The sequence below is a fragment of the Amphiprion ocellaris genome, chromosome 10 (genome assembly GCF_022539595.1).
Source record: "Amphiprion ocellaris isolate individual 3 ecotype Okinawa chromosome 10, ASM2253959v1, whole genome shotgun sequence".
NCBI lineage: Eukaryota > Metazoa > Chordata > Actinopteri > Pomacentridae > Amphiprion > Amphiprion ocellaris.
Genome location: NC_072775.1, coordinates 9,106,264 through 9,133,773, shown reverse-complemented (window position 1 = coordinate 9,133,773; position 27,510 = coordinate 9,106,264). Strand labels below are relative to the sequence as shown.

The window sequence follows — 27,510 nt, the reverse complement described above, 5'->3', positions numbered from 1 at the left end:
GTAAATAACGTGTAACATTGTGCATCTCTTCGTAGCAGTTTGATATCAAATAATCCTCACACCTGATCGACATGATGGAGAAACTTGTTTACTGTAGTTAACATTAGTCCAGCTGCTGGAAACAGCTGCTCAGATGGAACAGATGTCCACAAATACTGTTGCAGCAACTTTATCAGAGGAAGAAATCTGTCGGTATTAACTGTCACCTCTAAAAAGTTTTCACACTCAGAGCAGAGCGATGTTGATACACTTCATCACTTTAGTTTGAAAGTTGTTGGTGTAGTGGAATATTTTTTGGGTGTGAAGATACATGCTTTTTAGAGAATGATATGTGGAGTACTCAAAATATAATGGTGTAAACTTAAAGCAATATAACTTTTAAAAGAGGTATGTCAGAAACATAACAATACATAAAGGTATTATATGCATGAAATCTGTCTCAAAATAATAGGGCAAAGTTTGAACATGTCTGGGCATGTTCTCTGTAAAAGATGACCTAACGATAACCTAGTGCGCATGTCTTCTGTAAAGTGAGATCTAGTGGTGAAAAATGATAATAATAGATTTAGAAAAGTATAATGGTGTGAAAACTGCCACTCTTGTCATACGCCCTATAAGCATGAAAAAACGACCAACGCTGAGAGCATAAAAGGCGATGCACAGCTCAATATCTTCAGTTTTTCTTGGGGGTGTGGAACACTGCTAAGAACTACTCCTGGATTTTTGTCGACAATAAATCCTGCTGCCTCCAACTTCTCTTAGTGATTTTTAGAAGATCTTTAACATTTGAACACGCTCAAGTCTTAGACTCTGGCCCATGATTTGTGACTTAGATTACACTTCATCATTGAAAGCATGTAATCTGAGTCTGGCTGTTCTTAAATGGTAGCAGCATTAGCTTTTAGCTGTTAGGTAGCGAGCTAAACCAGAAAGCTGCTGACGCTTTTTTTTTTTCACAATTTTATGCTGCAGAGTTTATCAACACATACAGCTACAGTTAGCAGTTAGATAGCAGGGAGGTCTTATGGGTCCCAACAGGCGGTCAGCAAACATACCTGTAACTCCATCTTTTTAAACAGTAAGAGGCTCCACCTGGTGGCACAACTCGCTACTACAGCAAATCTGCATACATTTACTGACAGATCTGAACCCTGAACAGTTTTTTGACACTTTTTGTTACTCTCATATTTTTACTTATAGTTACCAATACTGGAAAAAGATGGTAACTCTACATAGTATAGATGTTTTACTACTTAAATTTTTGTATTTGTTTCTATACTTGCTCCCTATTGGCTCTGTTTAACAGCCTGCAGTTCAGCCGAGAACTGAAAAGTCGATACATTTTTGCTACAGGACTGCTGTTCGCTGCCGAGTCAGTCATGGTTTCTAGTTGAACCCAAAATCTTTTGTTATTTACATGAATATGTGTAATGCAGACAGTTTATTTTTGGCAAAAATAAAGGGAATCTGATGAAATATCACAATTTTAGGCTTAGATGTGGATGATTTTCCAGAGAGTTCAGGGATCATGTAAATTTGAAAATCCAGCAATTCTCCCTGTTTTAACAGTTCTTTTGCTCTTATAAATAATCTAATTTGGGGCATTTGTTTAAAAGATAACATGCTTTCCAAACTCAGAGTGTTACCTGCACATTCCTCGTCTACTGCCTTGTCAGCTAATATATCTTTAATGAATTCAATTATCAACCGCAGTTCATAAATAAAAAACTAATCATCTTTAGTTAATTGTTATGATTTGGCTTCAATCTGGTTTTCATGCCATAATTATAGATATATGTGAAAACAAGGAGGACGAGAGAGAAAAGACGAGGAACATCTGGGCTTGATGGATGAAGCTGACAGGAGGAAATTAAAAGAGTGGAACTGATAGCAGAACAGAAATAAAGCTTTGTATATACAAAGTTTTATGTAATTACTCAAAAGTTGTTAGAGCCTTTTCTGAAACGAAAACAAAGAGTTGTGTGTTGATTTATTCCTCCCTTGCCTGAGTACTGTTGCACCGTCTCCTCCATCCACCTGCAGATTGATGTTGTGGGTGTTTGGCACATGTTGGAGGTGACTTACCTGCACACTGGGGACCCCACACACACCTGCTGGCCTGGAATCAAACACAGACTTTCCCTTTGACCTACTCCTCCTCCAAAAGACAACTAAAACACACATCCTGAGCAATTAAAGGCGGAAAAGATGTTCTACCAACCAAAGTACTGGTTATGGTCTTAAAATATTCAAGACTCAAGACTTTGTGTTCCAGTTCAGAGTCTGTTTATCACTTGTAGCTATACTGTCCTATATTAAGCTCATTAGACTATCCGATTACACTAATATGAGAAGCGGCTGATCCCACCAGTGTGTCATAAGGCTGCAGCAATAACGAGCACAAGAACGCACAAACGGCTGCCATGTCTGAAAATACACACTCTGTACTACATGCAAGCCCGTAATTTGAGATTTTCACGCATGCTTTGAAATAAACTGCTGTTGTTTGCCTCCAAAAAAGGATTACCTGGTGCTCAGACCTGAAAAATTCATTTCTGGACCATGACAGGATATCGTGACAGAAATACAGATTCTGAAGTTCGTTTTGGCTCAGTGCAGGGCTTTTTACCCCAAACATTTAAATTTAACTTTGCACAGATTTTTAGTATATTTTATGCTAAAGAAAATACATTTGCATGTAGCTGTTACAAGTTATAGTTGAACTGGCAGTCAAAATATGAAAGTAAAAGTTGAAATGGCAGTTACAGTTTCAGAGTGAATCTGAAGTGTCTATTTAAATGCATGTCCTGAGGATAGAGGGTTTTTCCTGTACAGAGGAATGTTTGCACGTACCAAACAGTCTCTAGTTGGTGCCAAAATTCTTAAAATTGATCATATTTGTATTGTTTTTTAAACTACTTTTGTTAATTGGGGTTTCATTTAATCAGACATAACATGTTTGTTCACCAACTGTCAGAAATATCAGGAAAATGTGCAGATTTCTGTCAAATAAGGAAACACAAACTCACTGGAATACAGGCCTGAGCCATGGCAAACTCTGCATACATTGAAATGAAAGTGCTTAAAGGATCTCCAGATTCAATAAACATTTAGAAAGAGTTGAAGTGCCAGTAAAAGTGAAATATTAACTTGAGCTGCGAGTCCAGAAAGAAATTATTCCTGCATCAAATGTATGTATCTGCAAATCTGTAGTGTCAGTTGAAGCTGAGCATTAAAGGCAGTTTAGACGTTGGTTGTGCAGCACAAGTGCAATCGCAGAAAGCAGAGGAACGCACAGTAAAAAATATGAAATGAAAGCAATAAAACTGTCAGTTGAGATGTAAGCACTGAAAGAAGATGAACTGTTAGCTGAAGAGTAAAAAAAATCAAAGCACGCTGGACTAATACAGTGTACAAGGGTGGAAACACGAGTCTGAGGGTTGCCAAGCTTCAGGATCATGAGGATATAAAAGTGAGATTTGTGTCTGTTATTGCAGACTCTTACTTAAAGAGTCTAGATGCCATATTTTCCAATGAAAAGAGATTTTCTAGTGACCCAGTCTGTCCAAACGCTAAGTCCTCATAAACCAAATTTTACAAAGTGGAAAAAACTGGGCAGTCCAATTGAGTTATCATGCTGCTTCTCACTAGTTCTCCGTCATTGCTCTGTTTCATCTGGCAAATTAAAACCAAATATTCAACATAATTTCTCTTCATGTGTCCGTCAGCTTGACCACAGGAAATAAACAGTAAGATAAATTTGCGCCCCTCAGACTCTGATTAACTTAGCAAAAGTTAAATTCCTGACTGCAAATCATTGAAAGTTCAATGTGTAATTCGGTATATACAGGCTGTGGAATATTCTCCTTGAAAACTAATACTAAAAAATGGATGGGATGGATGTTAAGACTGTGCTGCTCTTTCCCTTTCCACCAGACTTTTCCATCCCCACTGTCAACACGATAATGACTCCTGCCTCTAACATGCTGGAGTCCTGACTTTGTTTCCAGACAAGAAACTGTCATACAAAGCTCATACTGAAGGCACAAACTGAGTATGAGGGTTCTCTCTCCCTAAAACTCATCAAATCTGAACTCTCTCCATCCATGCTCTGCCCAGTTCAAACTTTAATCGTTCCCCACGTCTGACCACTGCAAGCCAGGCTGCAGAAATACTGGTTTAGGTTCATCCATGAGTTCCCCAAGTAATGCATGTACTATTTTCAACTTGAGCTCGGCTAACGATTCGAGCGGCTTTCAGACAACCTGGTGATTACTTCTCTTGTTTTTTTTTTTCCAGTGCAGAATGACCTTCTGTCTCCATTCAGCACAGGAAAAACTACTTTCCCTTTTGAATCCCTTCAGAAAGTACATCACGTACCTCATTATGTGCTCACTTCATGTGTTTAATGCTCAGTTACTATTAAAAGGCTTGTGTAGGAACAGATTCTAGCATTCACGAGTTGTAAGATTCTCCCCTGAACATGAAGCATGAACAGCTAAATGCCAATAGCAAAGCATAACCGTCAAACTGTCTCAAGTGTCACAGCATACAATCCAGTCTATCTGTCGCCGTCGCTTCACACACTATTATTCATTTTCTTACATGTGACATGCTGTGATTACAATAGATGGCTTTGCCGACAGACAGTACGTTTCTGTCGTGGATGTAAGTGTGACAGCATAAGACCACGCAGTGACTGTCTTTTCCCCACAGAGGGACACCACGGATAACACACATTGAAAGCAGGTTCTTAATGTCAACTTCAGCGACATCCAGAAGAGCAAAACGTCTGTGCAGCAGAGAACACACAGCCGTGCAGGCAAGAAGCAAAATCACTGTCAGACACATCGTTTCCTCTTCAGGTGGGCATATTCACATGGCCTGATAAAAGCAGCAGTGTACAGTAAGTGTGAAGCTGCAAGGGCTGACTGATATTTAAGGAGATTTGTGTGCTTCTCAGGGAGATGCTACTCAACTGGGTTGCATCACGTTTTTGTTTCTGATTTCCAAACTGTCACACTTCTTTTCCATTGTTGGCAGTCTGACTTGCAGTACATCACGCTGCTGTTTTCTTGACCTTCACAGTCTGTCAAGTCCATCTTCTACGCATGAATTTTTGATTTTCTTGATTTCGGAGTTTTTATACTCGGCGGCTTGCACAGACAGCAGTTTCTGAGCTGATGGTTGCTGCTCTGCCGGTGTCAACACTTTCTAATAATTCAGGATGTGTGTCTTTTCTGATCAAAAAACTTTCTCACATCACTCACAATGCACCAGAGAGAGAAGAATCCGAGAAGTTCAGGCCCTGATGTTGGCATATCGGCTTAATTGCAGGGCATATGACGCACTGGGTATCAGTACAAGAAAAACAGCTGTAACACCAATCAATACACACATTTAGAAGATATTATTTTCATGTCAATCATGCAGGCCAGCAGAGAACACAAGTTGGAAATGATTGAAGCTTTACTTGCCGACTGAGCAGCTTTCATTAGAATGAATGGGCAGCAGTCTCATTCAGCGTAAAACACACACAACACCAGCTCACATAAATCATCTCTGGTGGCTGAAAAATACTCACAGGATCCACAGAAAAACAGCACTTGTTATTTCTTATGGTATATTTGTCTGTTGTGTTTAAAGGAGCAATCATTTATGGGCACACAGCTACAGACCTGGTTATCTGACATGTTTAGCAGTACAATATGTTGCAGGTTTAGGTGGAATTGTAAAATGTGTCCAGCGTTCTTGTGCTATCTGCTCTTGCAATATGTGGAGGTCTGAAGACTCACCATGAGTGTATGGCGGAGTGTGTGCAGATAGGCAGGTATGTAGTTAGACGGGGAGGTAGGCCATCCAATCATCCAACCATTGTCTATACACCATTTAATCTTCACTGACCCTTTGATGCACAACACGGGTCAAGAGATACCCATTTTCCATTGAATATGGGTCACTTTTGACGCATGTTGTGTATCAAAGGGTTAAACCTGGGTTATGCTCAGAATCAGCAAGAGAGAACGTGTGGCATCTGCTTCCAAACTGCAGGGGGCAGTGTATCATAAACACACGTCTACCCTAGTACTAAAGTTTCCCATCGTTTACACCACTTACAACATGGCATTTTACCGAAAACCTACATTTCAGCAGTTAGTTTTAATTTCACGCCATGAATTGTTCATAACCCGGTTGTCACAGTGATCTCTGTGTGATGAATTGCATAAATGTCTGTATTTCTGAACTTCTGCTGCTAGGAGCTCTTGTTCTTACACTATGTTTTCCCATAGACTGTGTGTTTTCCCACGCGTCTCCATCTGCGTTGTTAGAAAAATTTGGAGGTGCACGGCACGGAAATTTTCTGCTTGAGAAGGGCCACATAGGGGGGTGTGGCTGCTAAAATGCCATAATTCGAATTCGCGGACGTGTCAAGCATAAAACAAGCTTTAGGGTCATGGGGAGCTGGAGTCTATCCCAGCTGACTTAAGGCGATGGCAGGGACACCCTGGACAGGTCACCAGTCTATCACAGGGCTAAACATAGAAACAATCAATGGATTGAATAACATAACAGATTTTTGTATTTTTATCACAGCACTGGATGTGTTGATGTGCTACCTGAATGCATCTTTCAACAAAAACAACAGAGAAGACTACATCGCATGCTTGAGTTTTCAGGGTGAATTTTTCACTAACTTGATACTTTCATGGAAAATATTGTTTGGAAAGTACACACACATGCTTTTCTTGTTTTGTCAACTGTTATGAACTATGGAGCTGCTTTCATGCCTGAGCTAGTTTTGTGCAGATGAAGTGACTTCACTGCTGCATCTGTAATGAAGAACGTGGTCGCGTACTCATTTCAGATAATGAGGGGATAATGTTCCCAGAGATATGATGGAGTTTCAGATGGGATGTCTAAGTCAGGACATGTGAGGCGGATAGCTGGTTCGGTTCCTGCAGTGCATGGAAAGTTTCTGAAACAGCAACAGCTCCTGTGCATGTTGGAAACGATAGTTACAAGTCCGTCAGAAAATCAGCGAGACAAAAGTACTGAGATAATACAGTATTGCCTAACATTACCAACCGTTGGTCACTGACCAAGACACCTGTTCTGTTCTTTACTGGTTCTCCTCCTCACTATTTAAATTCTCTCTGATGGTTATTTCTTCTAATCTTGGCCTGTTCCTGGTCTCTGTGACGCCCAGCAGGCTCATAATTCAAAAGCTATAATCTATCATATGCGTATGAATATACATTTTGAACCTTTTCAGTGTTGAAACTTCTGTTAGGATCCATATTTCCTGTTGTTAAACTTGACCTAGCGTGGCTACTCTTCATTTTTGGATCGTCACGACAAAAAAATTTAGTTACAAAAACAACACCAAATACTCCTGCAGTGGGATATATTTTCTTAAATATGTAGTTTCTGCTTCATTTTCCTACATATTAATTCACAGGTGTCTTGCAAGCTGCTCTTTAAACCAATTGTATTGCAAATTACTAGGATACAAGCAGTCATCTCGTCCATTGTTAAAGAAATCTATTAAAAACACAGATGTGTTAACAATAGTAGGGGTGCTTTAAATGCAAACTACAGGTCACATCGGCAATGTGAGATGCTTTGAACAACAAGCTCTACCCCAACCTCATATCTATGCATTGCAACACTACAACAATGTCACCATTTTCACCATTTCTTCTGTTATCATTTGCACAGACATACCAGGTAATTTATCAGGAAAAAAAAAACCCATTACCAGAGGCTGCCTACAAAATGGGGTGAGCAGTCTCACACACACATATGTGCACATATAAATACTGCAAGTTTGCAATTTGAATTTCAATATACTTGTATGTTTGCTAGGAACAAGACCAGCAAACTACCAATATACACAAACCGATTCCAAGCAAACACAGATACACATGATGAAAGCATAACGTTTCACTTGCCAGGCAGTTCCTTTTAGTTTGGTTAGAAAACTAATTTCAACACGGCAGCACACTGGCCAGATGATCTGTCTGAGTAAGTGACAGCCCACCAGGAACTCAAGAGGAGACAATGTTCCTTCTGTCGCCGCAGAGGAAAATTAGCCATCGGATATTTAATTAAGTCGGCAAAGACTGTGAAGATAGTCTCTCTTGACAAGCATTTCCCATCAAACTCTTCTTGACAATTTTCGTCCTACCCGTCTATATTTATTGGGGCCAATATTTGTTTTCTTTTTTTTTTACAGATTCATGTCATGTTATTTTAATTGCAATTACCAATAAAATACATTAAATAAATTGCTTTGACTGTAATGCAGTTGGTTCTCTCTATCTATAGTCACTCTGTGGTCTTAAGCGAATTCCCACCCACAGCACTATCTGACTGTTTATATGTCATAGGTAATAGCTGAAAGCTACTGTTTACAGACAAAGACAGAGGGGCACATCTACAGAGCAAAGTTGCACCGGTAGAGTAGCACAGCTGCAAGTCTTCTTCAGCCAGTGGGCAATCAAAGCAAAAGTAGGCATGATAATATGTTCTCTCCACCACAGGAGAAGCCAATGTTCTCTGCAATGAAGTGTAAAAATATGCTGATACATCGGTATTGACAAGCAACCAAAATCGATTGGGAAGTATTGGCATATCCGCAAAAACCCAGTATCTTGCATCCCGACAGTTAACGACAGTCATTTTGACAGCTGTCAACTCAAAATGAGAATTTGTTTTCATTTACGTCTGTATGAAATTATGGACAGTACTTTAAACAAAGAAGCTGCTGACAAACCGCGACACAGTTTGCCTGAGTGAATCTAAACTAAGACAGTTTGAAAGAAGGGGTTTAAACATGTTCCTTTGAAAAGTGCTCCCCTTTGTGGAGTTGTGGAAGCCTCTTGGGGGTAAATGAGAAAAATCTAAAGAGGCTGTCAATCACTGGCATGGTTTGATTAGTCATCCACACAGGAAAAGCATTTATTTTCCTCCATGCCATATTGTGGGAGAAATACACACACACACTTGTCAGGTGGAAACCGAGTTCTATACTGATGCGTATACGAATGCAAATGCCATAGTGTGAGTGACAGGATAGTAGTCTGCAAGCATGTGAGAGTGTACAGTCTGGTCAGTATAATGTGAACTGAATAATGCAGGAGAAGAGCAGCTAATCATACTTCACTGTATTGTTTAAATCCTTTCAGCATGCATAAAACACTGTGGATACACTGGGGATGTAGCAAGGAAATCCGTAGCAGTTTTAATAAAATTATTAATTTAGGAGTATGTCTGCAAATAAGGTGTGTTGCTTCAGGAGTTAGCAGTGAGCTTGACTTTGCAAAGTGATTTTTCTTCATGATAAGCTGTCATGGGAGTGAAGACTGATCACTGGACCCATAAAGTAGTTGTCCTAATGCATCATCTGCTACTTTCAGTCAGTTTCTTAGAATGCAACCACCTAGCTTTAAAAAAATGAAGTAATAGTAAAAATAAAATGCATCCTCTGACAAGCTTTGAGCCACCTTGGCTGTCTGAGAGGAAATACTCCTCCTGGCTCTAAAAGAGCACTATTGGTAAGGTTACATGCAAAAGTAAATATTGAATATATATAACAAAAACAATGTAAGATAACAGAAAAATTTTCACAACCAATTGGCAAAAACACTGAGAAAAAAAAGGATGACAAATAAGTCGCTGTCACTGGTGGCAGTGGCAACCGAGTGGACCAAAAAATGCAATATAATACTACCCTTGGTGTTGTAATGTTTCTAGATCTTAGCAGTTAAGGACATCCTCTGGCAAAAATCTAAATTTTTACCCCGTTACCATATCCATACTGTGTATTTTTATATGTTGAAAGACATATGACAGCATGGTGAATTGCTCAAATAATACAACTTGCCATTGTGTAGCAATAAGTAGTTTTACACTCTGAGCAGTTGTAAGTAAGCTGGTGTGCTTCAGTTGCAGTGAGTGGGGAGGGGTGAATGGAGAGAGACGCAGGGACTTCATATATCATCACAGTGCAGTTATTTAGAGTTATTAGAAGTCATTTTAAGGCAGAAAGGGATTATTTTCATGGGAAAACTTCATAAATATGTAACTTTGATGCACAAAAAATAGCTTCTAGGGGTTTAATCGATTACCAGAGAAGGGCTTTAAAAGAATGGTTTGACATTTTTAGAAATATACCACTTTGGATTTGTGCAGACAGTCACTTTAGCTGACAATATGACTGGAAACAAGGCCACTAGTTCTGTTTGAAAGTGTTAAAAAAAAAAAAAATGTCTGCTACCTTTGTTTGCAAGGCAGCTAACTTGCTTCTAGCCATGGCTAGCTGCTATATAACCCCCTGTAAAGTTGTGAATTGCTGTTTTTACACTTAAGCCTTTCATATGGACAAAATAAACAAGCTGTAATGTGTTAATTAGAGAGCTTTAGAGGAGCTGGTATTCTTATTTAGTGTGCTTTGGACAGAGTCAACTCAGCAGTTGCCTTCACTTTCTAAGTCTTTGTGTTAAATGTATGGCTGTGTTCTACACTTATATCTAAGAAACAGACATGGTAATAGTATTGATCCTATAATGTAACTCTCCACAAGAATGCAGATCAGCAAGTTTCCCCCAAATGCCAAACATAACCTTATTAAAGAAATTTTCAAAACCCAAATAAGTGTGTTGATGTAGCACACTCTTCCTCTTCAAACAAAAAATTCGATGTCAGACACCTAAATGTCTAAACAGACTGTGTCATCACACAAGATTGGTAGCTTGTTAAGGTCTTACTTCTCTTCCTCTTTCTCTTTTTCCCTCACTGTCTCCAGGTGAGTGGGATCAATGCGTCGATGAGCAGGAAACGTGAGCAGCGTGTGTTATTCATGGTGGTGATTATGGTGATCTGCTACCTGTTGTGCTGGCTGCCCTACGGCACCATGGCCCTGCTGGCCACCTTCGGACCGCCCGGCCTGGTCACCCCCGAGGCGAGCATCATCCCGTCAGTCCTGGCCAAAACCAGCACGGTCATCAACCCGGTCATCTACGTCTTCATGAATAAACAGGTGAGCGAGGGAGGGAGGACTGCAGCTGGGGTCAGTGCCATTTACCTTTGGCTGTCACAGAGTGGCAGGCGGAGGTCATCTTGCCTGCTGAGGCCAGTCATCTCGATTGTTTTCAAGGTGGTTGATACAATGGAAATGAGTCGTTTTATATTCGTGTCACGTTTTTCCAGTACCTTCTTGACACTGAATAATCTAAATTATGTACTTGTGTGTAGATGGTGAATGAAAAGGTGATTTTTCATGTTTAGTCCAGCTATTTGAGGAAACACGCCAACTTTTGTGGCTTGTTTATGATGAATCTTTGATTTTCTACATGAACAAAGTGTATCTAGAAGAATCAAAGGGTTCAATAATCAGTCATTATTGTTGGTATCAACAATGCATTACAAAAAGATGAGTTACTGCCTTGGTCCTATGACTCCATCTTGTAATTTAAGTGCATCTCAGGTCATGTTCGACTAATCGAATATATTTTGTAACCAAAGCTATTCATGTGATTCTAACCAATTCCTTCTACTTACTTCCTGCTTGTCGCACCAGAGGGGGTATTTGCAATGTCATGAAGGCACCCTTGGTCTGGGGGTGATGATAATTAAACTCACAATGAGTCTCAGTTATTCTTGGCTCATGCTCACCAAAGAGGAATCACTTTGGGTGTTATTATCTTTAATTGGGAGCATTTATTTTGGGGTTAGTGTTGTAAGTGGCCTGGGACTACTATCATGTGTTATTTGTGCTTCTACTTTAATTAATTAAGTTGCCTTTGAGGAACTAAATTAAACCCATCAGCATGAGCTGGTGTCATGTGCCACTCCTAGCTCACTTCATTTCATGGTAGGATTATCACAAATGTGATCTCTCCAACTGCTGAACACAAAACAGTTTTTTGTTTTTGGAATGTGTATCCTTTGATATGCAGTGGCTGATATGCATAATATTCATATCTGAAAACTTTGCCCTAAAATCAATCATCTATTTCTGTATGACATTACAAGAGAAGGAAAAGATTTTGAAAAATGTGCTTGTTCACTTTCTGGTGGAAGAAAAGAAGATCAATATGACTTAAATTTGTTCAACATACAACCCAGTCTCCCAAAAATGAGGTTCCTATACAACAAAACATGCATTCTCAAATAATTTTTGAAAGAAACATGTTTTCTCACAGGAAAGAAAAGACATTATGACATAACAGGAAGTCACATGGGCCATATTAGTTGGTTGCATAGGTGGTGGTGGCATAAGGCCGACACAGACTTTCAACTAGTTCGTGTCCGGTGTGGCCCCATTGCTTTTTGATTTATGTTGCTGTTTGGTTAAGATTAGGCACCAAAAATACATGATTATATTTGGGAAAATGTCATGGTTTGGTTTAAAATACACCCTTTCACAGCATGTTTGTGAACCTTCTGCTCTATTCTCTGGGTAACCAGGGTGGCAAGTCTGGTCCCATCTAATATATTATCATTTGGCTGTGAAGGAGTAATAACATAAACGACAAAGATATGCTGATTAGAACCATTTTTTTGATAAGTCACATGCAAACATAATCCGAGAGAAAATGTTGCCCACAAATGTAGCTGGCAATGCATTTTAGCGGTATAGGATGCTCAAACAGGTACTACAGCCAATCTACAATACTTGAAGTGTGTATTATCTAGTAAAATGGTATCGGATATCCGCAGATACTATATATATAAATTACTCAGATTGGATTGGGGGTAAAAACAAAACTTGATTGGGAAATCCCTACTTTTAAATATGCAGGGGTCGTTACGTCAGAACTGGTTGAGTGGAACTAGTTGGCGAGCGGAGCGAACGAATATGTTGTGACGCATCGCTATAAGACGGCTTTGTTTACATTGGCCAGTTGTACACCTTGGATTGTGCTACATTCACTAACTTTTTTCCCTTCATTATGGCTCCCAAGTGTAAGTCAGACTCTTCTGATAGCAAACAAAATGGTGATGGTAAAAGCTGCAGCTGTCCAACTAGTTAAACTCGTGCTTGCAAAATGAATCGTGAGTTGTAGCAAACTTGACTTCTTTACTGTGGCTCTTGATACACATTACAACAAAACTACAACAAAACAGAATAAAACAACATAAATGGATGTAAATAAATCCTTTTAACTTAACCAGTAAGTCCAAAAATGAAGTTAATTACTTACGACATGGCCGCTGTGGCGTTTACAAAGTTAAGAGCTGCGCATCCAGAAAAGCACATATGTGTGTAAAGCTAAACATCAAAATAGCAGACAGGAAGTGACAACTGTCAGACAACTTCAAAATAAAGGCTTTTTCAAAAATAAACGTACATTGATAATTTTGCCTTAAGGGCAACACACCATGGAAGTGAAATTAGATTTAATGAAATGCTCAGAACAGGGCGAAACATTGGTATTATTAGATCAAGTTGTAAAAACAGTGCAACATATTCTTTTATCTTCTTGTAAAATGACTCGCACATGCATGTAAGTCATTGGTATTCGTGTCTTTTATGAAGAACTGATCAATATTGTGTTGCACGTAACGGCTTTGTTTCCATATCCTCCAGAGTTCCGACTTACGGCGAAAATTGACTTACATCAATCTGTATGAAGGAACTCTGACGCAAGTCAAGGACCCCCTGTATTCTGTGTCCAGTACCTAAGTATTTTTACAATTCAGCGCTTTACTGATCAAATAAATGAAACAAGAAAAGCACTCAGAGAGCGCAGTACTCCGCCAAGGCTGTTCAGTTGACGTATCATTTCCGATGGATGAAATCTTCAATAAAAAATGACCTTGCGCTGCATTTGTTATGCATGTGCATGTTATGTATGGAGACCGAATTGCGTGTAAATTACTCTTATAAAGGTCTGTTGGGGTGCCTGTATAGCTCGACGGGTTAAGTGGGCGACCCATGCACAGGGGCTGGTCCCCGACGCAGCGGACCAGGTTCGATTCCCGCTTGCGGCCCTTTGCTGCATGTCTTCTCCCCCGTTTCCTGTCTGTCTCTCACTGCACCTATCAAATAAAAAAACTTTTAAAAAGCCGAAAAATAAAGGTCTGTTGATCAGTTCATCAATTTTGGCAAGGCTTTGTTTTGCTGGTGTGAAACACCAGAAGCTTCACCATCGTCTGGCTGGGGTTTGCTACATTGCGTGACCTAAATATGTAGCGGGCGACAGGAATTGATGGGACTCAGAAACACCCCACAGTTTAATCATTTGTTCCTTGTATGATTTCCAACTGATAAATCATGGTCATTTTGTAGTAGGATCGCAATCATGTGATCGTCAGCAGGTAACTGACACAGTGTTCACGTCATGGTTACAGTGATCCATGCTGGCAGCTATATCTCGCAATGGGAAATCCTTAACAAAGCCGTGGATCCAGACTATAAGCTGCATCATTGTGAAAATTTAATGAGGTGGTCCTTGTGTCATTTCTGACTTTCCCTGAAAATTTCATCCAAATCTGTTAGTCTGTTTTTGAGTAATGTTTAACACAGACAGACAAACAGATTCACAGACAAACGTACGCTGACCGTCACATAACTCTGCCGTTCCTTGGCTGAGCAATAACGTGGATTAATGAGCTTCACAGATGCTGGTAGGTGGATTTTGTGAACTTCAGACAGAGCCACACCGTTTCCTCTTAGTACTGAGCTAAGCTAACTGTAGCCTTATATTCCAAAGACTCCCACTGTATCTCCTCACAGCTTACTATCTCCATATTTCATTTAAAAAAAAATCCTAACAATTGGTGAAATATTTGGAAAAATAATCATTACACCCAAGTTGTTATCATCAAAGCCAAAAACACATCACAAGTAGGGATGCACGATATGGAAAATTTTAACTGATACCGACAGCCGATAATTAACTACTTCTCATGGCCGATAGTAGGGTGCACAGTAGGGTGCTCTTTGAAGTTTTGATTCCATGATCTGTTACAACAGTCTTGTTTAACAGACATTTTAGGGCTTCAATAGAGGGGATCACATCAGCTGCTGTGGCTGTAGCTGAGCTGATGTCTTTTGTCAGCTGTTCACATGGGTCAAGAATAGTTAGCAAGTTTTCAATTAAAGTCCATTGATATGTGCTTAGAGAAGCAGGTAACTCGAAATCTACTGCATAAGCTGCAAGGGCTCGCCTCTGCTCTGACAAACTTTTCAGCATGTAGAACGTGCTGTTCCACCTGGTGGGCACGTCTTGTTGAAGTCTTGTGTCTTTTGTGCCTAGTTGTGTCTGTAAATCTTTCAGACGGGAGGTGGCAAGTTGAGAGTGCTTGAAGTGGCCAACCATTTTCCTGCTGATTGAAACACAGTCTGTGATGCTTCTCTGGCTCAGCACAGCCTCGTTTACAGCGAGCTGTAAAGTGTGTGCCATGCAGCCTAAGCTTGCAAGCCCACATTCCTCCATAGCCTTGGTCATATTGCATGCATTATCCCTGAGCACAACATGCACTTTGTCTTTTGTTATATTCCACTTTTCGAGCATGGTTTCAAAAGCTTGACATATCATTGTGGCTGTGTGCGACCCAGAGCACTCCTGTGCGTGCAGCATGGCTTTTTGCACGTGAAAATCTTCATCTAACCACTGAGCCGTTAAGCTCAGCATACTGACCGGACTCACGTCAGACGTCCATATATCCGTGGTGAAACTTATGTTTAGTCCGTTATAAATGTGTGTGGCGACCAAATCATACAAGGCAGGCAGGGACACATCTGAGAAGCGGCGGCTTGGGATGGTGTAACGCGGCTCCAAATGCGCAATCAGCTTGTGAAAACCCGGATCCTCTACGACTGAAAAAGGCTGATCATCAAGCACTATGAATTCCATTAGTCTGTCATTTATAGCTTTAGCCTTTCGCTCTGTCTGGGGAATTTTTTAGTTTTCAAATGCCTGCTGAATCGGGACAACCACGCTCCGTGTTGTTTTCGCCTTGGTGACAGTAGCTGCTGCGGCTGCTTCGTATTCTTTTAAAATAGCTTCGCCGCGATGACGACTTTTCAGATGAGAGATAAGATTTGTTGTGTTAAAACCTGTTGCGTTCTTCCTTCCTCTCGGAATCCTTGATGAACACGCTTTACAAACAGCGATGCTCTTGTCATCCGCTGCCACTAAGAAGAACATCCATACCAGTGAGGACATGTTGGCTCCTGTATCTGCTCAGGTCAGTCATGTATGCGTGCTTTGCGCGCAGCATACAGTCTATGGCGCGCAGCAGATGACGTCAGGAGCGCAACCCGACCTGTTTAAAGGCGCACCATGCCAACAAGCAATGTTACAAAACCCACTACCTTATCGGTTTAATTTATAGGATTAAATCAGTTTATTGGATCGATAAAAAATGACATCATTTCGCCCCATATCGACTGATAATTTATCGGACCGATAATTATCGTGCATCCCTAAACACAAGTGTTATTTGCACACTTAAAGCCCAACTATTCAGCTTCAGTAGCAGCGCTTTAACGTGATTTGATTGACAGTGACAAAACACTGCACCAGCTGTCAGTTATCAGCAGTGTATGAATATATGCAAAATCACTTTGTCCTAATGGAGTCACCCCAGCTTTAAACTAGACTGCAAAAAGAAAAATGTAAAATAGCCATTTCTTTCCTCTCTTTGTTAGAGTGGTGCTTTCATCTAGAATCCCATTAGTTGTAGTAGGAAGTTGGTTGAGAAACTAAGTTTTCGGGGCCTTTAAATTTGTGGTCACATTTGCCTGTAAGTTCAGCTCAGCATTGGAAGAAAACACATATCTATACATCTGTCACGAGTTGAAGGGAAAAGACAAAGTTTCACTTTACTGTCAGCATAGGCCCCGCTTGTGCTTTTATGGCTGGAGGGCCAGAGAGACAGGAGACAGGATGAAAGCCGAAAGGCAGTCAGGTTTGGGAAGTGAACTCCAACATCAGACATGTTTTATCACTCATTCCTCCTGTTATGCCTCCAGTGGCCAACATGTGGTGAACCACATCTGATTATAAACTAGCTCTACATACACATTCCATTATTGATTAAGGGCTAGGGGACACAAAGCATTTGCATTCAAATAATTAATCACAGCAGACCTTAAAAGTAGTGTCACACTGGCCATGCAACTCTTGTTTGTTTGCTACCTAATTAATTCCACAGGCCGATGAAAACAAGCACATTTTTTGTTGAATCATTCAGTTGCAGCTTTTTTATTTAGTCATTTCAGACTCCGCCAAGATGGAGCTTGGAGGCCACAATAATGCCTGAAATGGATCTGAGATTCTCCTTGTTGAAAATTAGATTAGGCCATTTCCAGCAAAAGTCTTTGGTGCATTTAAATCACATTTACTGACCCACATTGCCTAACCAGTAGGAATACTGATGCAATGTTGCCCCAAAAGGATTTGATTAGAGGGCTGGTACTGTTTAATGGATAATTCCAGTTACTTTTATCTTGGCCTCATTTGCTGGTATTCTCTATCATTGTGTCCAATTGTGTTAAAATCATTTGTGTCCCTGTAAAGCTTTCAATATACAGTTCACTTGTAGTGAAGTTTGCAAAAGTTAAGTCCTAACAGTCATTTAAACAACTGAGGTAAAAACAGACATTGCAGTTGCACCGGTCATCAAATAAAATAGCGTTACTAAGAATTTTCTGAAAAGATTTTCATGATTATATTGATATTACACTGATATGACCTAATGCAGTGAAATCACACAAAACTATATGACAAGCCTCCTCCAAAACAAGCTTTATGCCTGCAAAAATGAGATCCAAAATGAAACTTAAGCCTATAAGAGAAAAATAAACTAAAATAAAAAAAAAATCTGTTGTATATTGAGAACCACTTTGAAATGCCACAAATCTGTTCTTGTTGGATCAGGTTATCAAAAAATATTAATTTTTTTGTGGCACAACTTGTATTACCTGCTCAGTAAGTTTAAGGAATTAACCTTATTTTCTTTTTTGTGACCAAGTATTTCCTATGAGAAAGTATTCTATATGTTTTGTTTAATTGTGGCATGCAACTACAAATGACTCAAAAAAGATCACAAATGACTACTGCTTGATTATTTCTTTTTTTTGGTTATTGTGTGCTTGAAGATGAGACTTTTCATGACAGCTCAAATTTTTTGTAATTGTACATTATATTAGTTATCTACCATTAAATTTTTCTTATTCTTTCAACCCACTTGTAATTGTACATTATTTTAGTTATCTACCGTTGCAGACTCTGAATCAATGGCATGATGCAAAATAAGAGTACTGTACAATTTCAGGCTTTTATCTTTAATAGAGATATTGTCATTATAGCCTTAAATTTCAAAGTGAGAAAAAAAATGTGCTAAAAGTGTGTCGATATCTCAGAAAGTACTTGATATGTCAATGTAAAATTTTACAAATACCATTTTAAATATTCATAGTTTATGATAAAGTTTCAACAAATCTAAAATGATAGAGCAGAAGGCCCCAGAATATTTGAAATTGAATAACCTTTTATATATTTTTAATCAAATTACTAACAGCTTCCAATCAATTAACAATGAATCATTAACATCTCTCATTCATATCTAGTTTTAAGGCCGTTATCATTTAGTTTATGCAGTACTTGTATAGTGCATTTTCACAAAAATCTGCCTATTGAATTGCCGCAGACTAATCACTAATTAATAACGTAGGTACACACAATGTGTGCAGCAGAGGGCAGGAGATCAATACAGACCCACAATTCGTATTTGTCCCTGGATCCCTTTGCGGATTAATCCGACTCTCTTGTTTACTTACTTCCTTGTTTACTTTGCTTTCTGCCTTTGTTTTGCTTCAGCACTGAGGCACTGAAACACCCATCTCCACAAACACTCATTTCTGAATATTAAACCAAACGCAAAGTCACTATAGCCGTTTCTACAATGACTCACAAACCTCTGAACACAAAGCCACTAAATGCTTTTTGCTCATGTTTATACAAGAACTTTCCCAGGTGTGTGCGTGATAGCAGCAGCTGCAAAAATCTGCACAGATTTCACAAGCAAGTTGACACTAACGTTCTTCCCTGTCAACAGATAGTATCTACAGGACATCCTATGGGACATGAAGGCAGCATCAGCATAAATACGCAGTATCTGCCAGCTACCTTATGCTGCAGCACATACACGAGTTTTAAGCAGAAATTGGATTCTGGGCTTCACTGCAGGATATTGTTGTGGGTTTGTGGTTGAGTTTTGGATAGTAGAACTGCAGGCGAAAGACAGGTGACATACATGAAGACAGTGACAGAAGTTGGAAATTAATCTACAAGGTCATTATATAATTGCAGGACTTTTTGTAACATAGCTGACAGGTAGTTGACATTTTTGCTGTATTCAGGCCTAAAATCAACATGGCCGCCTATAACCAAACACCACATGGCATTTTTAGACAAAGATTCTTCTAAATACTATATATACAACTGAGTAAAATTGAAACAGAAAGTTATCCATAAAGATACTGTGGTGAACCTGTTGAAATGTGATAAATCCACACTTGACTCACACACTACTTTATATTAAATAACTCAGAAAGCCTTGGAGTCTTTTTCAGTTTTTTCTTCAGGAGGAAATGACATCATGTGGAGCAGGTCATGTGATCTAGAATTAACCAACTCCCTTGAGAGGTGTTTTTGCAAGGCAAGGCAAGTTTATTTGTATAGCACTCTTCATATCCAAGACAATTCAAAGTGCCTTACATAAAACATTAAGAGCATTACAGTGAAGTGCCGATAGTTAAATGATATCGTGTAGATTTCATTGCACAGGCGCATGAGAAAAGAAATGTTTTTAACCTGGATTTAAAAGTGTCTACGTTTGGTGAAAGTTTAAGTTTAGGTAACTTAGTTGAAAGTGATTTCTCGGACACATACAGACAGATACAATTTGTTATTTTCAATTTAAAATTGGATATATTGCCAAAAAAGAAATATCTGTCATGATTATCTCAGCTTAACAAAAAGAATACAATCAAAACTATTTTTGAATAAGCTCATTTTATTACTGTTTAGCTAATTAGAAGGTGGTTGTTATTAAATTCAGACGGTTAGTTAGTTGACATTTTAGTGATATCCAGTCATTTATTATTACTGAGTGATTGTTTCCATAATAAATAACTCTGAAATTTGTAAAGATCAAGATCATAATGAACATAAAAAACATTATTATTATTATTACTATTATTATTTTTATTTTTTTTTTTTTTACTTTTAATAAAACTAAGCAAGATAAATCCCATGGACTTCAAAAGTCCCTCAATTACATATTGACCCGACTGGCATAAAAATAAGAGTCTTGTTGAATATAGTTGAACTTTTCTTTGCGACAGCTCAAAGATGATGATTTTATCTGCTGCTAGAGCGTCTGCAGTGTGTAGCTACATTTACCCAGAGGTGTGCTACGTTCTTCAGGTGTGACACACCTTCCAACTGTCACTTCACAGTGAAGGAGACTGAAGTCATTTGTTGAAATTTATGAGCTTCCTAAATGAGATTCAAAGACTTTTGAACCTATAATAAAATGATGAATAACGCAGATCCAAAGCAAAGTAGTGCAGGAAACGTTTGTCCTTGGTTGGCAGATGACAGCATTCCTTCTACAGACTGAACATCTTTGTTTAAGATATTTACCAGCTGTTACTTTGATTTAGGACTAATATTTTGAATGCATAGTGGCCCAAGAGTTAACTCTTCAGAACTCTGTTTTACTTTGTTTGCTATACTTCCTTATCAAGTTCCTCTCTCAAGGAACTGTACAAAATAATATATTTGGACTCAAGATTTAAGATGTTTTGTTCCTTTCTGAAACACAGTTCATCATGGTGAGAAAAAAATAACACGAGATAACCACTGGGCAGACTGATAAAACCTTTTCCCCAGTGGAATCGTTATCATCTCATTCTGGTCTATTAAGTGAAGCACAAAATACTGTTTTAGAAAATATTCCCTTCAGACTGTGTCAGAAGGATTTCATGTACTATACAGAGAATTATATACAGTGCTGGGTATTTGGAGAGTAAATCTTATCACTGTTTCCAAAGCCATTCAAGAGTATTACTTTGCTTTGAAGTTCAAACTTTCCTCACAGAGTTCCTCAAGGGTTAGTTTTTCTGTTTGTTTTTTTGTGGCTTTGGAAAAAACAGAAAGGTTACAGGTTTCAGATGTTGCTTTCATCTGGAGGTGCTCAACTCTTCTCCTGTCAGTTTCCATGTTCCACCGAGGCTGTATCTGCACAGCTAACTGACCTTACAGGCGCATTTTAGACCACACATCATCGAGCTCATGGCAGCCGGAGAGAGAGAGAGCACAAGTGGAAGAGAGGGGCACCAAATGTCCTGTATGTCATTTTCAGTCTTCAATTCCTCCCAGCCCGTTACTATGGAAACTGTGAGTTGAGGCGAGTTGAAGACTAAAAATGCTGTACAGATACAAGTAGCAGCTGGTGTGTCCCATTAACGATCATCGCCGCTAACAGCTAAGAGACCTGAGATGGATGTCAAAACCCCCCACAAGGAATTAAGGGTAAGTTTACACTGAATGTTGTTTTTTTTTTCATCTCATATAAATGCATTGCGGTTTGTGCTGTATGTTCGCTGTCAGTGCACCGGGGCTTTACTGTGAAAACTGTAGCAAAAGGGGAAACTTAAAGGGCAAACAGAGCCCAGGAAAAAAGCTTTCTCGTTGCTCCATTTGCAACTTCTTTGATGATTATTATTACCACAGCTCACTGCTTCCCTGTTCCACACAAACACCCCAGGGTTAAGAGAATAAACAGCCCAATATATTAGAACAATCTTGAAGTTAATGAAGCAGAGTTTGTCAGAGCCTTCGTTGCTTTGTAAGAGACTAATGCAGAGTTGCAAAACTACATTAGACACACTGAGGAAAACAATGTCAGCAGAACAGGGCTCAAACATTAGAAGTCATAGTTTGGAATATTCAGAAATATGCTCATCCACTTTTGTGACTGAGATGAGGCGATTAATCAAATCTGTTATCTAGATATGAAGCTTAGCTTACCATGAAACTTGGAAATAACTAAAGGTAACATAATCTACATACCTCTAAAGCTCAGTTATTTATATATTGTCATTTATTTAATGAGTTTTTAAAAGTGTAAAAAAAATCGATCTGTAGTTTTACAGAGCATCTTTATATGACTTTGTTAACTGTCTTTTCTGATAAACTCTACTTACTGGCTGTAAAGGGCTTCTGTAAGTGAACAAAAATCTGTCAAGTGCTACTAAACATTTTCACTGGTTGTACCTTTGTATCTGTCTGTGTGAGTCCTGTGTGGCATTTTTTCTTCAGTTCATCATGATCGTAGAGATGAATGTTATATTGTCCATCTGTTAGATGTTTTATTAGCATTGAAGAACTGACTGCCGCACTGAATATTATCTGTTAGTTCTCTAAATGAGCTTGTTCTGATTGATTATTCTCAAATATAATAAGACACATAGGAGAGTGTGGAGGTGCAAGGACAGCTTAAGAGTTCAGCAGTTGTGTGAGGCTGGTACGAAGCTAGTTGTGGCTTTTTTGGTTCTCAGAGGCAGGTATCTCCATCTGTATCCAGAATGCATGAGGTTATAGTAGGCGTTCAAGGTGTGTGTGTGTGTGTGTGTGTGTGTGTGTGTGTGTGTGTTGTGTCCAGCTACTTGAGAGGCCGTCTTTACTCTGTTTCTTGTGGATGCTGCTGAGTGTCTCCTGCTACCACTGGACGGCCTTGCCACAGATGTTTACAGTCCTGCTGAGGGTTTTCAAGTGATGCAGCACTTCAAAACATTAAGGACTCTGTATGTTGGACTGGCACAGTACACAGCATGTTTTGTTTTGCTTGGCCTCTTTATAGTAGCAACCGTTCTTTCAGCAGGACTTTGCCGTGACACCGGAACCAATTTTGTGTTGTTTTGAAATTGAATTTACTGTCCGTGCTTAGAGAAAATGCCCAATCAGTAACCCTTCCCTAAATTTAAAAAATGGTTAAAACAGAAATTTGAATAGATAAGATGAAATCTAAAGCACATCTCTTAGACAGAAGCAGCCACTGTTCTCCCCCGCAGTCACAATTTGTATGATTGATGTTAGGGTGTATATATTTGGCTCTGCTGCTCCAGAAGGCGGAGGATGAGGATGACTGTCACGTTATTATAAAAATTCATAACAAAATTAGTTTTACAGTGTCATGCTATTACTTCCTGATATTTTGATGACAAGATTAGAGAGTAAACATCTGAAAATGAGATTACACATCATGCTGCAAGTACATTTAACATAAAGTCAACTATTTGACTGCAGAGCCCTGAAGAGAGATGATCATTTTTTTCACTTTCTGGTAACAATAATTACATCTGTTTTCATGCTACACTCATGACATGGTTGTTAGAGCACATTTGGTTGCAGTTTATAAATGAGTTGCACAAGTGCATTCTCAGTTTGACCTTAACAAGAAATGTATTTGTGACACCATTTTAGGAGCCTTTAGGCTGACTTACTTCATAGTTGTAATGCCGTGCATCGTCTTCATACACTTCGATCATCCTTTTTAATTGGAAAATTTAAATAGAACCATACTTTAATTTTGCCTCTAGCATTATACATAATATCGTGTGTGCAATACTGGCTGTTTTGTTGTGCTGCTTCCGTGTCCTACTTGTAGACATTTATCAGACAAGATTAAAAAAAATTTTGTGCCTTTTTAAACAATGGGCCAGTAGGAAAGTCCTCCACCTTCTTGTAGTCCTGAAGGTGTGTTAGTGCAAACAAATTACAAACCAAGTAACTCCAAATATGTAGGCAACCTCTTGAGGTTGTGCAAATCAGTGCATGTAAAATCTCTGGAGGAGTCGACACCCTGGAAAGCTTTGTAAGACACCAAACAATGACCCTTTTCTACACCTAACAAAGTAGTTACAGTACCCAAAAGCAACCAAATACTGGTAGAAAACAGAAGTCAAAGTCAAAGTCAGCTTTATTGTCAATTCTTCAATATGAGTGAAAAACAGCGACTGAAAGCAAAATCCAAAATGAGACATCAGTAAAAATAAAAACGAAAATACTGTAAAAATGGTTGGAGATGGAACTCAAATGCTCCTGGGTGAAAGTGGACTAATGGCTCCAAGAATCCCTCCAATTTCCAAATGTGTATTTTCATTCCTTTTTGTAAGTGCAAAATCCAATCCAAAAACTCCACCACTATTACTTGACTTGATAATGTAACACTATTAAAGAGTAGCTACTAGATGGTGAAGAAGGTCCCTCCTGGCCCATATGTATAAAAATGATAATGGCCTTAGAACAGGCAGGTGTACATGTTCCCAAAAATCTGTCAAGTCCAACTAAATATTTAGTAGTCTGACTCTGTGTCAAGTTATTTCTTATATTAATGTCTTTTATGAACTTTACTGGTGTTACTACATTCTGGTAATGGTCTTTGTTTGTATTTGCTAACTTGCAGTGTTCTGGCTGTTTCCTGCTGTTAAACAGCATTATCCCACTCCATCTGATTTCTCCATTGTAAACACTTGAAGCTGATAATCTGCATGAGCAAAATTATGTGTTTGTGAGGTCACTCTTGGTTTGGGAAAGGTCAGCAGATTGTTTAATTTGGGAATGGCTGGATAGCAGTCCCCAAGTAATTATGAATGTACTGTTGGCCAGCCAGTGATAAACCCGCCACTCGTCCCTTCTGCTAACTCCACATACATTATCCATGTACATTCTCAGCCATTTTATAGTGTTCTCCTGTGGGAAAGGAACTGAAGAAGGCAGGATATTACATGGCGGTTTTTCTTAATCATTTCTTATGCATGAGACCACAGTGTGTCACAATATCCACTTTATAACACAACACAGGTGGTCACCGATTACACTTACTACTGCGTGCCATAAAGCGGGGCGAAACATTTTGGCTGCATCTTAATTATGTGCTGGTGCACCAAAATAAAAAAAGTTAGGTTCACTGGTGCAAGTAATGTAGAAAGTTAGTTAGGAGCCCTGGGCCTCTATGCTTAACTTCTGCCTCCCACCACCGAGCCAAACTGCTGGATAGTTCCTTTAAAGTTAGGAATTTATTACCTGATAAATGTTCCAAGCCAAACTGGCTCTTCATCAGGTTTAGAGTTATTAAAACCATGACTGAGATAAAGAGACAGTTTTGGCTTGAGACTTTGCAAACAGTGCAAACAGAGCAGATTTGCATACTAAAAAATAATGGCTATCATCTAACCCATATGTGCTTACATTCTGTACCTCACAGCATCATCCAAAAGCAGAACTTTTAATTTCATTTTTGTGCATCTTGGGTAACTTAAGTAAAAGGCATTAAACTTCAGGCTGAAAAATGACATTTAGGGTGTTTTTAATGCTGTCAAATGTACATCTTGATCTTAACAGTATATAAGGGTTAAAGAAAGCCACCCATCTGTTAGGAAGTATTAAGTCGCTGCCACAAAAATGAGAATTTGCAAGAAAATCTAAAATGTCCAACCATTCACTTCAATGTGAGGACATGATTGATTTACAACATAAACACAGTGCAGTTGGTGTTGAATTGAGAATGTGCCAGGAAATCACAAGAGGAAGTCATATGATTGTCATTCCATTCACGCGTTCCTGTGTGACAATCATTATTTTTCTAGCTACAACTCTCAGATCTATTAATTTTTTTCCCATCAAATTCTATGGTCTGGATGATACTTCAGAACACTAGGGAGTTTATTGGATCAAATTAAGTCACACAATTTTCAAATGAAGCAGTGGGTTTATCTGCTGCTGCCTATAAATGAAGTTTAACGCTTGCTGCAATTGCCTCACTTAATTTAGATCCTCTAAACTACATCAAATATAATGCAGTGAAGTGACTCTGCAATTGAACTCTTCTCAGACTTCGCTGACAGAACACTGCAAATGTCTTTGATATTCGTGTCACAAAGAACTCAATTAACGGAGGAGGTTCTATTCATTTTCCAGCCAGCTCTGGATTCATTGTATATACAGCCACTTATTCAAGATTTTACTATAAACCTAATATTTTTTGGATTATGCTGTATCTACACAAACAAAATTGACGTCTGTTCTCGCAAAACCAGCGTGTGTGAACTGCTAATGACTGCCTCTCTGTGTACGGTCACATAGGAACATCAAATTAAAACATCCAAGCTGATGCCTTGTGTTTTGAAAAATAGATGAACTCCTTATTTTCTGAGATGATGCCTGACATTTGACCCTCCACTTGTCATCCTCTACCCAAAGAGCATCAGCCCAGATCACAGAAAGCATCATCCAAACCTGATGTGACCAGTCAGGGATGACCCTTCCTGACTCATCCGCAATCCTCTCTCTCCAAAATACTCTGTCAGTGCATTGCATTCCTTCCATCTCCCTGTCACGCTTTATCTATTTATCTGTCATTGCCTTCACTTTTCTCTGACCTCAGCCTTGATGCCTCTGTGTCTTAACTAACTTCATCCTCCACCATTTGTCTGTTGTCTCGCTTCCCTCTTTCCAGCCCTCCTCAGTGTGGTGTTTGGACAGCTGAGGGGAGAGAGCATGGGCACCACGGAGAGGTGCTGATCATCTTGTTTCTTTACATCTCCCCGCTAGCCTTCTCTCTTAGATGACCTGAAGGTTATGAACAGACTGACAGTAGGGACCGCTGAGTTGTTTACAGATGCAGCGTGAGAAGAATTTCTGATTATGTCCCGGGGTGTTTCTTTCCTTCTCTTCCCGTCTGCATTTCATCATACCCAGCGTTTGACAGACAGAGATGTGCGGAAGAAATGCAACGTCGAGTCAAATGACTACAAATTCTCAAGACATGAGACCATAGTGTTCGAAAAAATATATGTTTGAGTTAAGGATAAGGATAAACTTTATTGATCCCACAGTGGGGAAAGTTCACCAGAGTTACGTTTTAAACTCAAAAATACTTTACACTCGTAAAAAGTAGAGCTTGAATGATATATCACTTGGATAATATTATCAGCCGATATTGACTTGTCACAAATGCATCTTTATCGGCATTTACGTTGTGTGAGCTGCACTGATATGAAACATTTTTTTGTACAGAACATAACTTTACATGTCTGCAGCAAATGCAGTATAGTACGTGTCACAGTGCCACAGTAGTGTGGAGTAAAGTGGTGTCTTCATGGTAACTTGCTAAGCCATTTGTCGAATACATTGCTGGAAAGTTAATAAACGACAACCCAATGTATTCCTTTCCTAAAACAACATTAACACACACACACACACACACACACACACACACACACACACACACACACACACACACATACATATATATATGTGTGTGTGTGTGTGTGTGTGTGTGTGTGTGTGTGTGTGTGTGTGTGTGTGTATATATATATATATACATACATACATACATACACACACACACACACACAGGTATACATATGTTAAGAATATCCAATATGTCAGTATTGGATATTTTTTCACTCTCTAAAAATTG

The 27,510-nt window shown here is 39.1% G+C and overlaps 1 protein-coding gene across 1 annotated transcript in view; it reads left to right on the top strand.

The window, feature by feature from the left end:
• LOC111588102 (vertebrate ancient opsin-like) overlaps window positions 1-27,510 on the top strand; it is a 77,403-nt gene that overhangs the window by 37,552 nt on the left and 12,341 nt on the right. Inside the window, exon 3 of the mRNA XM_023298255.3 lies at window positions 10,808-11,041. Within this exon, the coding sequence (XP_023154023.1) occupies window positions 10,808-11,041 (234 nt within the window). The remainder of the gene's footprint in view (window positions 1-10,807; window positions 11,042-27,510) is intronic.